Source organism: Rhamphochromis sp. 'chilingali' (genome assembly GCF_963969265.1).
Source record: "Rhamphochromis sp. 'chilingali' genome assembly, chromosome: 21".
NCBI lineage: Eukaryota > Metazoa > Chordata > Actinopteri > Cichliformes > Cichlidae > Rhamphochromis > Rhamphochromis sp. 'chilingali'.
In genome coordinates, this window is record NC_137949.1 from 30,971,464 (window position 1) to 30,985,086 (window position 13,623).

The window sequence follows — 13,623 nt, forward strand, 5'->3', positions numbered from 1 at the left end:
TTTGATATCACCTAATACGTATGCACAAGTTCATAAAGCCAAAGTTATTGGTGCAAACATGTGATTTACAGCCACTGTCTCACAACTTCTTCATGTCATTTTAGAGCTGACCACAGGGTTTTGTCCATACCAGTATAGTTTCTCTTCAATCCTTTTCTTTTTCCACTGGCAGAGTAAGAGCATGCGGAAGGTCTTTTGGAAGGTCTTGTTGCAAAGGGCGTAGCACATGGGATTGACGGTGCTGTTGACGTAGCACAGCCAGTAGCCCAGGTGCCAGAGGGAGACGGGGATGCATTGAGAGCAGAAGGTAGAAATCAGCACCATGATGTTATAAGGAGTCCATGTTAAGATGAAGGCCAGCAGGATGGCGCTGAGAGTTTGAGCTGCCTTTCTTTCCTTGATCAGCACCATCCTTTTTCTCTTGGTGATCTGGCTCTTCAGCGTTGTGTCTATGGGCTTGGACATGGTGGAGGTGGACGGAACGCTCATGGACTCGGCCGAGGAGAATGTTGGCGACGTGATTTTCGTGTCTCCGTTTCTGCTTTGGTGCTCCGTGTGACTTTCCTTGGTCACTGGTTTAAACTTGTAGGACACACACTTGCTGCTCTTCTGGGAGTTGCTTTTGGGTGGCGTCTGAAAGAAACTCTCTTCATCGTAGCTGCTGAGCTGCTCGCTCTCGCTGCATACTCCACTCTTGGTGGCTTTGCAAGCCTGGTTCCCAAAAGAGGTCTGGAAGCCTCCTGGAGACACTGGCCTGTCCTCGTCCTCAGAGGAGGCGTAGCTGTTAAAGGTGGTCAGCTGACCAGCTTTGGACCACTCATCGCTGGTGGTGGCCGCTGATTTGACCGCGTTGCTCCTGGTGGAGGAGGACCACGAGGCCTGGTTCCTGTCTTGTGATGCTGAACTTAGTTTACAGCTAAAACAAGATCTGATGATGGTTTTCTGAGGCTGAGCCACCCCAGACTCTGTAGAACAGTTAATCCCTTGAAGCTCTGCAAGATCTTTGGTCCTCTTTTCTGTCTCCTTGTAGATTCTGCAGTAGAGGATTGTCATGACAGATACAGGGACGTAAAAGGCTGCAATAGCTGTCCCAAAAGTAATTACAGGCTCAGAGAAAAACTGGATTTGGCATTGCCTCTCGGGTACAGTCCTCTTTCCAACAAAGTACTGCCAGCAGAGAATAGGCGGGGCCCACAGAACAAGTGACACTAGCCACGCTAAACCTATCATGATCCCAGCTCGTTTAGGAGTCCGTTTGGCCCTGTAAGTTAGAGGCCTGGTGATGGAGAAATATCTGTCAAAACTGATCACCAGCAGGTTCATGACTGAGGCATTGCTAGCTACGTAGTCCAATGCCAACCACAAGTCACAGGCGAGGTTTCCCAAGGCCCAGTAACCCATCAGTATGTAAGAGGTGTATAGATTCATGGAGAAAACACCTATGATGAGATCTGCAGCTGCCAGACTCAGCAGGTAGTAATTGTTCACTGTCTTCAGCTGGCTGTTGACTTTAAAGGAGACCATTACTAGAACATTCCCCACAATGGTAATGAGGCTGACTATAGCCGAGACAGTTGCAATGGTGATCACCTCCCAGAGACTGTGGGTGACCAGGTGGATATCCATCGTGCTGGTATTTACTGTGGAGTTCATGTTTTCTCCTTCCATGGCCTTCTCCTGGTTATTGGCATCCAAGTATCGCAGGAGTCTTTAATACCAGGTTTGTCATTTCCACTAAGCCCTCCTGAAAAAAAGAAGAAAAGAAGCATTACTCTGTATGTCTGCCACTAGATGGCAGCAGTTCAGTGTACATGAACTAGTCAAACCTGGACTTAAATTCATGTTGGGGTGTTAATACTGAGGCTGATATGTTTGTGTCTGTGACAAAATGCAAAAAAGGACAAATGATTTTATCTTGTGTTAAAACTGAAATTCTGAAACAGACAAGTGATGATGGGGATTGTAGTTTTGTTATTCATTCAGCCATTGCAATTTTAGAGAGTGAATATTTTAGTAATCATCCTTCTCTGACAGATATTCACTGCATTTTGAGATTCTTGTTGAGAAACGAATTGTTCGCTCACATACAAATATGTTCTATTTGTAATAACAAGTTTCTTTTACATGTGTAAATAAAACAGTATTTTAAATATCCCTACTCGAAGCGCCTAATATATTTGCTTAAGTAAATAAGTACATTTATTTATAAAGCAATATCAATTTATATCCAACAGAATGGAGCAGACCTATCAAGTGATGATCTATTATTTTTGTGTACTTACTATGTTACACGTTTGCTGCTTGTGATTGGCCCGAGCCTACAAACAATTGTCAGATGCTTGGAAAGGTTGGTGGCGCTACTAGTCACATGCATTGTGTGTAGTCGACATGATTGTCAATTTAACATGTTTTTGGAGGGAGCGTTAATCTGCTGGAAGATGTTTAATTTATACATATATTATATATCATTTCACAGATCCAGTATAGGTAGTAATTGCCTGCATACACTTGAGACTTGCTGTCAGCTTATTTGCATGTATCAGTCTGTTGTCATTTTTAGGATGGACCGCATTTAATTAGCAAGTAGGCAAACCTGATGTTTGATCATTAGCTTGGTTTCTCCTGCTAATGCATTTTCTTGGATGTAGGGGGGAAAGTAGCATATGAATGCAGGGACAGTAAGTGACCACTACAGCTATTAATTCACAACTGATCACAGTGAAAAATCGCACATGCACATGGAAGCTCACAACATACAGGGTTCCTCCCTCTCAGGTTAGACCAGGTGAAAATGTTCTTCTGTGCTGGAAACTACAGTTAATAGCGAGTGTGAGGCTATCCACCCAAAGCCCGTAGGAAATGGCTATGGCTTGATGCCTCGTCTATCATGGAGTACAAACACATCTGTGCGGTCTTGCACTGACTTTGATCAGTTTGAAATCTACTGAAGCAAGATTAAATCCTGTGAAACTGAATATATTTGCATATACAACTGATACAGATTCATACCCATTCATGTAGACTATTTGTTTATATATAAATGCTACTTGGCTGTGAGGCACTAGTTTTTCTCTTGTTTCTACGAGTTAATAGGCTGTCGTTCCCTCTATCTTTCTAGAGCGGTCAGTCTTCCCTCAGGAAATGCTGCAGCCAACTGGGCACCACGGCACTGGTATTTTCATCCCTGCCACTTGGTCTGCTTAAAATTAGGAAATCGCCATGTTACAGCCCAGCATCTGTGTCCTGTGTACGACCTTCCAAACTCTAAAACTTTATGTTCAAATTCACACTTATTCTGTTCGACTGAAAATAATACAGCTACGGCATATGGTGAATCTACCATCGGGGAGGTGCAGATGCTCTGAGACTCTCAGTGCAGAGCAACAATGAACTCAGTGCAGATAACCTCCATGTGGGTAGCAGCAAATGCAGCCTCAGGCTGTCAGCCAGAGTACTGGCACACATGTAGGTACAGACAGCTTTACATATTACCCTCTCAGCCAGCCTGTTCCAAAACACAGGCACAGCTAGGACAGCAGTCAGTGTTGTGGAACTGGGTTTCAGACACGTATACAAGCATTTATGTTTTAGCTGACTAAGCCTGGACTAAAAGACTACTTTCATTTACTAAGTAAATAACCAAATGTAGATATCTAACAGTATCCCAAATGGTAACCTTAGTTTAGGCACAAAAAATTGTTTAAATCTTTGAATCTAAAGTCGTTAAACTCCAGTTTACTTAAAATGACTTTGTCAGAGTTATTTTGAGATTATTTTGTGATCCTGAAAATGCTGCTGGAGTCTGAGCTCGGGTAAAAGGAAACTTTCTCTTAACGTCACGCTCAGGTGGATAACTCCTCCAGAAAGAGATGTATCGCTGTCCGCAATGTAATTCTCTGGATATAATCACAACCTCACTTGAGAAATAACGTTCTTATTCACAGGCATTTCTTGGACAGTGCCAGGTAAGCAGGAGTGCCAGTGGTAGCCTGAGGCCCGCACAAATAACATTACAGTGACGGTGCGACAGTTGGAGTCCTCCGGCAGGACTTCAAATGTCCCTCATCTTGTTATAGAATAGCATTTCATATCACATTACTCGAATCCCTGCATCATTACCCTGCTTTGAATAAACTATTTACAAATTTCAAATATGGGCGGCATGCTGTGGTTGGCGCTGTCGCCTCAGAGCAAGAGGGTTCAAACCCACCGGCCAGCTGGGGCCCTTGTGTGTGGAGACTACATGCTCTCCCTGAGCTTGAGTGGGTTCTCTTCTAGTACTCTGGTTTCCTCCCGAAGTCCAAAGACATTACCCACTCCCATAACAAGCCTCAAGCTGAGAGAGTTTTTGCCATCACCATCTTAGTGTTTTTAATCTTGATGTGATGAGTGACCAGTGACTCCTGTGAAACTGAGGATTAACGACTTCAGTCACAAATCTTAATAATTCACATTTCTGACTCTTGTAATCAAAATCAACCTAAAGTTCTAGTGATTTCAACCTATGACTAGTAATTTAATCCATAAAGTCAACATGAAATTATTTATTGAGATTATAGAGCAAGGTGCCTCTTGGACTTCAATATAACCAGAAGTCTTTGGAAACCAGAGTGTTCCCCTGTGGGCCATTTAAAATAATGTAGGTTAATGGAATTTCTTTGTTGGCTTCCTTTTTTAGACCTTTTATAGCATCAATCAACTATCAGTAGCCAATATACTAAGACTGGAGACACTAACATGCTAAAATAAGACACTGAATTGACGATGGACTTTGCAGCTAGTGTGATCCCATCAAAAGATGGATCAATTTGTCAATGTTCATTACACAAACTAATGTCAGCCTCAGTTAACATCTTCCAGATAACATCATGTTAGTGTCAATGTAGCACGACAAAAGTAACATGTTGAATAGCATCACTGTCATTTGGAGTCCATATTCACTCCCTGTTGGTTTCTTTTTATGGTCTGCTAAACACAAAGTAATTCTGCTGCTCAAACTTCCAACACGTTCACAAGCTAGGTATTAACTAAGCCCCATTCATAGACTGTAAAAACAGCACATATGTTGCCACCTTGATGCCATGCGTCATTTTGTAAAGTCCTGTTAAGTCTTTAAGTGCTTCCAATGTTGGCATCTTGGAGTTTTGAAGCCAGGTGTCAAACAGTCAGAGCTTTCCAATCACAAGGTAGGCCTGACCTAAAGTATACACTGTTTCATCATCTATTTTACTGTAAATGGAAGTGCTTTGGGAAAATCAATATTACAACTTGTCACGACACAAAAAGCTGGCAACTGAGACCACGAACTAATCAGACTTCTATATTCAGTCATGGTATCGGGCACCGACCCTTAATTCTAAGGGTTCACATATCAGGATATGATAAAAAATTATCTGGTTCTGAGCTGGTCTTAAAATTAGGCAAATATAACCTCAGATAAACAACAACATATGACATATTATACCATGTAATTATTTATTCAACAAAGACTAAAACGAAAAATGAAAAACGAACTATATCCCATGATTTAATAGCTTGTTGAATCACTTTTAGCCACAATAACTTGGAGTTTTTGTGTTCTGTGTGACTGTAACAGTCTCTCACATCATTGTGGAGGAATTTTGGCCATCTGTTCTATACAGCGATGCTTCATTTCATTGAGGCATTTGTTTATGCACAGTTCTCTGAAGGTCCTTGCTTAACTCTAGACTGTCTGGACTTTAACCATTGCAATATCTTGATTCTTTTGTTTTTCAGCCATTCTATTGGAGATTTGCTGGTTGTAGGTGGTCTCTCCTGACTCATTTTTGGCACGCTTTGGATGGCCTCTCACTTGTCTCTAAAATACTTTGGTATACACAGGTGTTCATAGTTAACTGCAAGGTACCCAGGTCCAGTCCCTGCAAAACAACACCAAATCATCACCCCTCAAACCCTCCGCCACTCGGACACTATGAGCTGATATGCTGTGTTTCATGTTCACCAAATGTGGCACTTTGCATTATGGCCAAACATCTCCACTGTTGGGGTCTTTGAGCCACATCACTTTGGGGTGGCAGTTATTCAGGAGGCAGAGCAGGTCCCCCAGGAATCAGACGTTTGGTCGTTCACTCCCTGACTGCTCAGTCCAGTCTGTAGGCAAAATATCCTTGAGCAAAATATTAACCCTAAGTTAGATGCATCCATAAGAGTGTGAATGTTAGAAAACACTTAAGCATAGAAAAAGGTGCCAGAAGTCTTAGTTTGTTCAGAAACAACTTTGCAAGTCATGCTAACTCATGCTGCCATGTTCTTTTTAGAGAAAAGAGGCTTTCTTTTGGCAAACCTTGTAAACAAGCCGTACTTCTTCAGACTTTTTCTAGTTGTACTGTCAGGAACTTTAACATTTAACATGCTAACTGAAGCCTGTAGGGTGTGAGATGTAGCCTTTGGGAGGTTTTTTGCAATTTCTCTGAGCATTGCACAGTCTGACCTTGGCGTGTGCTGTGACGTCCACTCGTGGAAAGTTGGCAACTGTCTTGATTGTTTTTCACTTGTGAATAATCTTTCTCTCTGTCGAATGACAGACTTCCAGTTGGTTCTAAATGACCTTATACTCATATCCAGACTGATGTTGTTGCTGACGTCTTTCCTTCTTGCAAATTCTGTTAACACATCTGACCAGCAAACTGCACTGAAAAAAGTCTAACATGCAGTCATTCATTCAATCTAATAAGTGCCATTCAAAACAGAATAAAATCATTGATTTGATTGTGAAACCCTTTCTTTTTGCATTTTAAAATACCACTTTTGATTTGGATGAAACTAAATATCTGTACAAAGGACACAACGCAAAGTTTTTGATTTCTCTCAAAACATATATTTCTTTTCATGTTGAACAGATAATATCTTTAATTTGAGTCAAAGTGATTTGCACTTGAACACGCCCACCAGAAATAGACCGGGACCCATTTTTATTCTGCATGGCTGCTGGAAACATCATGTCACATCTTTGATTAATTTCATCTGAAAATAAACGTAAGTAAAGCCAAGTGTGTTACAAAAGCTTTTATAATTTGTATTGCCAAAATTGCAGAAAATAACCCCATTTAAGCTGGGTCGACAGCCACCCCTAATTTTTGCATGATTGTAGCTGCTAGCTATAAGCTAGCTAGCTATCCTGCGCAACGTTAGAACTGGTTACCAGAAACCGACCATCACAGTCGGGAATACAAGTTAGTATACTGGTAAAAAACGGCTTTTTGCCTAACTAGCTAGCGTTACCACGATGCATCGGTGGTGGATAAAGCTAGCTAGCATAAGTTCATAGTTCATAACATTCATAGTATAACTCCGTGCTCCGCTTCGTTTGAATTTTTCTGGTGAGCTCGCGGTTTCTAGACACAAGCTTGTGTTTGTGCGCGCACGTTTGTCTCTCTTCATATAAATATCTGTGTGTTATGTGTGTGTACACCGAGCGCAAAAGATAATTATTAATGTGCATGATTTAGAGACAGAAATAACAAGCCAGCATATAAGATCAATGACATAAGACTAATTCCTTCAATTGACTTTCAGGCGCAGCTCGGAAAAATGTGCATTTTCTGAAGAAATTTTAATTTTAACAGCAAAAAATTGACCCTATGCCAAACTTAGTCGCTAATGGCTGGTCTGTAGACTGTTTGGTATGTCATGTTACGTATTTCTTGGTTTTTCTATGTAATGTGTTTTATAGAGAAGTAACATTATTCTTTTTTTTCTGTATGCTTTCAGAACCACAGATCGCTCCATCCATTCCATGGCTGAAGCATACATTTTCATTTAATCTGAACAGGTATCATTTTGCATTTACACTGCACATCCTTTTTAAACATTTCATAATAATCTAGACTCTCCATCATTATCCTCTCATTCACCTTGCTGATGTGTTGAGGACTTGATAAAAGAATACATGGTATGTCCATATCTGTTCTGTCTCTACATGAGATGCAGTCTCTTGATGTAAATTTGACAACTCTGCTATTAAATGCAGTGATTAATGTAGGACAGCAACGATTAATCAACTCATCAAGTTAATATCTTAGGGTTCTGTATTGTTTTCTTTTTTTTCTTGGGCTTTGTGGAACATTTATGAAAATTTAATTTAATGATTATGCAATTCACAATCTGATTAGTCAAATAATTGTTCTAATAGTCTGTGACCAAACAACTATCAAAATAGTAGTTTATTATGGTCAAAGATTTATCAGGTGTGCCAGACTTCAGTTCTTCACTTGTACATTTTGTTCCATATTTTACCTCAAGATATCCCAGAAAGATGAAGCTGAGGAAGAGCTGCAGAGTAACCACCATGGCACTCTTCGTCTTCAGGGACAACTCAAGCTTCCTACATCAGCGTCGAGACATCGGGATAATCATTGATGGTGTGGAAGTCCTGAATGAGTTGCCTTCTGTGGCAGCTGGAGTGGCAATGGTCTTTGGACTCTGTTATGCTCTTAATATGGAATATCCACGAGGATTCAGGTTCACCTTTGAGGCTCTTCAAAAGATTATGATGGAGCTTGACTTTAACAAGATGACCTCTAAGATTCGCAAACTTAATTGTGAACTTAACACTGCACAGTAGTGTGTTTGCATGCATGTGTGCATGTGTATGTGCACATGCATGTGCATGTGTGCTTGGTTATTTTCTTGGTTGGCCTGCAGTGGTATTCTACATTCAAAAATTATAAGAACACCCATTTGAAAGGGAGATTTAAGTTGATTTCATTGATACATGTGTAGATTTTTTTTTTTACATTGTACAGGCACAGTGCACATATAAACATTTTTGAGTACTTGCAAATTGGTTTAAAAAGAGTTTTTATAATGGTTTTATGCCAGTTTTAGACAGGTTGCAGGTTTTATACTGGTTTTCAAAAGGTTGCAGGTTTTATAAAACAAACATTTCTCTAATCATTTCTGCCGTAGCACTAAATCTGTATATTACTAATCCTCTCTATTGATTATAGTTAAAATGGTTTGGAACAATAAATAATTTTGAAATAATTGGTTGGCCAACTGTCTTGTTTTTTATAGGAAATGCAGAGCATTTTTGAACTGAAATAAAATGAAATGTAAAAAATATAGTTTGAATATATGTAAATCAATTACCTGGCTTCAACACAAACATATTAGTTCATGTTAATTTGGTTCGATGTGAATACATTAGGTTGGTTAAATTTCAATATATTAGCTTGGTTCAATAATTAAAATATGGTTCTATGTAAAAAAATCAATTTGGATCAATGCAAAATTTAAAGTTTCAGTCAAGTCTAGTAATATTGTTTATATCAACATAAAAGTATCAGGTCAAATCAAGTGACTCAATTTGGATTCTCTGAAGCCAAATATTTTGGATGTGACAATTGGACATCATTTTTTTTAATTTGAATAGGGTTATTCTTTTTACAGTGTGCCAAAATCTCTTCTTTTATAGAGGTGCTCACAATTTCTGATGATCAGTTAATCAAGTGTATTTAATAAGCAGTACCTGGCTGCTACTTACCCTCTTAACTCCTATGGAAACAGTAAGGCTGTACTGAGTTTTTCATAAGGTCTCTGTGCATTTTAGCTAAATTTCCTCTAAAAAGGTTAATCTAAGGTTGTATTTACCCAATTTTCATCCGCCAAGGGCCAGATGATTTTTATTATGTCCTGATCCGTGAAACCTTATGAGAGAAAGAGGGCGCACTTTTACCATGACTAACTGGAAGTCGTTTTGGGTACTTTTAGCTTCTTGCAGAAGAATGCGGGTTTAAGACGCTTCTCTCATGGCTTACTTTTTAATCCTGCAAACAATATCCAATCTATGGTCACATCTTCTATTTTGTTTCCCATTTCTTCCTGAAACAGCCGTGTGTTTTTGCCACAAATGATGGTAAGTGAGAGTATAAATGTTAAATTTACTAGTGGACACCCTAACGGTTGGTTGAAGCTATAAAGCTGAGCAGCGCTGCCCATAGCTAATAAATCTTTATTAATCACTATGAGAGGCACACACTCTTTCCACATAGTCATCTGATACATTTTTTATTACAATGGTCATAGGCTATTTAATGTGGCCTGGAAAATATTACCCTCTCTAAACATAACAGCTTTGGCAGTCTTGCGTGAACATGTTTGCTGGCGTAGCACAGATGAGCCCAGATAAGTCAGGTACACTCTCAAAACGCACAGGCGTGGACTATTTCTTAGCTGTCTTTGGTTTTTCTGTTAGTTTTTCCAATTTTGTGATGCAAGCAATCTGATTACCCTTTTTCAGAAAAGAATGAATTAATGATGATAGGTGCACAGAGATATTTCTGACTCACTGATGACTGATGTGTTCTAGGCTTACAGGCACACACACAAAGAATAGACTTGTTCTGCTGCTTGACCTCAAGTGGTAGAACAAGTCAAGCCCGCTAATAGCTTCTAAATCGAAGCAGGAAGCATTTTAATGGTACACTCAGAACTCAGACTGTGGAGTAAACATGGCCTCTGCCTCACTATAAATAGTGAATATCGTCTGTTGTGTCCTGTTTTTGGAGCTTTTTATGGATGAAGCTTGTTATCAAATGTGACGTACACTGGGGAGTAGGCAGAGTGCATCAGCTCCAAACAGTGGTGCAAAGAAATCGTGTTGCTCTTGCCAAGGAAACTGAGTCTCCCTTATTAATTATACATACTAAGGCTATCAGACCATTCTCTCAAATATTGTGTTGGTATGCATAAGTAATGGTCATTGATCCAGTGATTAACAGTGTGAGTCCGCACAGGTAGCACAAATCTGGTCGAAGGCTGGCTTCCTGCAGGTCCTCTGGCACCTCGCCATCAGGGCTCCTGTGCAGCAGCCTCATACACTGCCCCCACTGAGCCTCCTAGTCACAGGTAACCTTTCTTTACATTGTCCTTTGGTGGAAACACAAATGCACAGCACAGCGAAAAGCACAAACTCAAATAGCGCGTGTGTGGCATTAGTAAAAGGGAAAGGACATGAGAGTGATCATCAGAAGGAAGAGAAAGCAACACAGAGACAAGTCAAGGGAAAGCAAACAGAGGCAACCATACTGTAGGGCATGCATCTGCATGATGGGCGATGTGCAAATCAGCCCAGAGCTGATGGTTTGCAGTCAGCTCACTGGACTATTGCTAAGAGCTCTCGATTCTGGAAGAGGAGGGTGGCTCTACGATATTGCTTGAATCACGTTTGTGCCACTGACGGGGAAAGAACAAATAAAAATATTCACATTAAGAACTGCTGCCAAGCACAGATATTTAAGCATTAGCGGTAAAAGGATGATTGTGTAGGATAAAATCAGCTAAAGGAAAAGATCAAAATACGAGTTTTGCTGCTTAACAGTTTTGTTTTTCAAACCAGCACAAGTTAAATTACAGCTTTCCTCCCGTGAGAAATGAGGACCACGATCGTTAGGCGAATATTGTGATGTGCATAGATTTGGCAGCTACTGGAGGGAATAAAACAATAACAGTGAGTACTGTTTTATGAGTGACTACAACATTTCATTAAGACCCCATCATTTGGATAATGATCTGGCTCATTTGAATTCTTGTGTGAAGAATTTGCTAAATATCGTTTGTGCCTCTGGGTTTTCTGATGTTTGTTCCCAACTCGCCCCATTTCCTCTGCGCTGATATTACTTTTGTCTGCACAACAAAAGATATTGGAAGAACCAAGCAGCTGAGGGAGGAACACATGTGAGACTGCACACCATTACATGGTACATCTGAGCATGAAAACTCCCAAGTTGAAAACGTGAAATGTTTCACCATAAAATCCTAATTTTACTAATATAATAGTGGATGTTTCTGGTGGTAAAACAGACTACTCGTCCATAACATTGCCATTACTGTTCCATGGTAACTGCTTCCAGGATTTTTCTCAAGAGCACGAGCACCTCTCAACGTTTGTTGTAACACCTCACAAGGTCTGTGGGGACAGGAAGGACTCGTTAAAATCACGCTTCACTGCTTAATCCTTCTCTGTTTTGTCATTTCCAGTTAATCAGAGAGGGGAAGGGAAGAAAAGAGCTTTAGCTTTTGAAGGAAAAGATCGATTGGCTTTGTGGAAGTGAATCAAAATGCCTTTTTTTCTTTCTTTGCTTGTTTAATTCAACTAAAGAAGATGAATTAAACATTTTAGAAGTGTGCAGAAGAAAATCAAATATATGCGCTATTATCAGATGTTTTAAGACGAGGCTAAAGACGGTGATTGGAGGGCTGGAGAGGAGATGGTGTGGGGTAGAAATATGATTGTGCAATAAAACAGCACAACTACAGACAGATTAAGCATCTACATAAAAATGTGTGTAGGTTATCAAAGCATTCAGGAATCTAAAATTAAAACTCCAAAGCAATTAAGGAGAAAATAATTAAGATATGTGAAGAGTCAAGGCTTTATTGACTTAGCAATAATTAGGAGCAGCAACTTTTTTAAAACAACTGACATATGGCTAATAGATGCACATATAATGTAGTGTATGGTGCTTTTCTGGACAGCATGTCTGCCTGAAGAATAAATGTACAAATCTTTTTGGGAGCTCTGCTGCATTCATTAAGGTAAAAGGCTACATTAAAAAAACATGCCGAGACCTCTCAGACATGCACTTGTGCACACATGATGCTATTTCCTCTTGAATCCAGGTCATGCCTTTGTGCATTAATCAGAAAGGGCATGATTCTCAGGAGACTGTGAAACAAACCACTGATGTAAAGGGGGGGAAAAAGAGGAATACTCACAGTTGACTTTCATCAGATCTCACAGTCTTCTGTTTAAGGGAAGACCGTGTCTCCTGGTGAGAGCAAAGTTCATTTTTAATCCCTTTGTTTTGCTTGGGAAGCCTTTCTCCTCAAGTATGGTGCTGAGGAACAGGCTCACAACACAGTTGGAGAGAGGATTGTGGTGGATGAGAAATCCTGCTGACTTGACCCTTGCGTGCCGGAGGGGTCTTGGGGAAAAGTGTGAACGCAGAGGCTCAGGAGAAAGCTGACGGAGAGTGGGAGGAGGAGGGTGGGTACCGGAAGATTTCGGTCATCCCTGCTCAAGAGGCGCAGCGTACGGCATCACATTATTCTCAGCTGTCCAAAGCGGTCTGGTCTGTCCAGATGAGACAAGTATCCTTAAAGTTGCAAGGGATCCTTCCTCTGGCATTAATAAATTAAATAAGAATCTAAGCCAGAGCCAAAGAATAAAAGCAGGAGAGAAGTTTCCCTGCTTGTCTGAGCTGAGTGGAAACGGTGCTGCCTCTCAGTCAAGTTGAAGCAGAATGTCACTGAGAGCCAGTCTGATGCCTGAGCCAAGTCACTGCCATTGCCACACTGCTGCTGCTGCTGCTGCTGTTGGAACTACACAGACACAGATGTAGCTGACGCTAGCAAACTGGGAGGAGAAATTCCCATAGGGCTGGATGGTTCATCACGTTTCGGGACAGTGAGCATGCAGCTTAGCCCACAAAGTGTGAGAAGAAGAAAAGAAAAGGGGGGGAGGAGGTTGCCGGGTGGATTGAAGGGGTCCGTTTTGGAAGGTGTGGGTGTGGGAGGGAGAGCACGAGAGGGAGTGCGTGTGTGGAGGTGGCGGCGAGGGTGGTGTTTAGTCAGACCAAT

General features: G+C 40.8%; 1 protein-coding gene and 1 long non-coding RNA gene across 2 annotated transcripts; one reads left to right on the plus strand and one right to left on the minus strand.

Annotated features, from left to right (window-relative positions):
• Positions 1-77: 77 nt before the first annotated feature.
• Positions 78-13,345, minus strand: chrm5a (cholinergic receptor, muscarinic 5a). The gene is made up of 2 exons (XM_080871467.1): positions 12,760-13,345; positions 78-1,744 (listed from the first exon to the last, which is right to left on the minus strand). The coding sequence occupies exon 2, from the start codon at positions 1,666-1,668 to the stop codon at positions 91-93; it is 1,578 nt and encodes a 525-aa protein (XP_080727593.1). The 5' UTR covers positions 1,669-1,744; positions 12,760-13,345; the 3' UTR covers positions 78-90.
• On the plus strand, positions 6,683-9,027 carry LOC308389882. Its single transcript, XR_013970352.1, has 2 exons — positions 6,683-7,813; positions 8,284-9,027. It is a non-coding gene; the product is annotated as an uncharacterized lncRNA (long non-coding RNA).
• Positions 13,346-13,623: the final 278 nt, after the last annotated feature.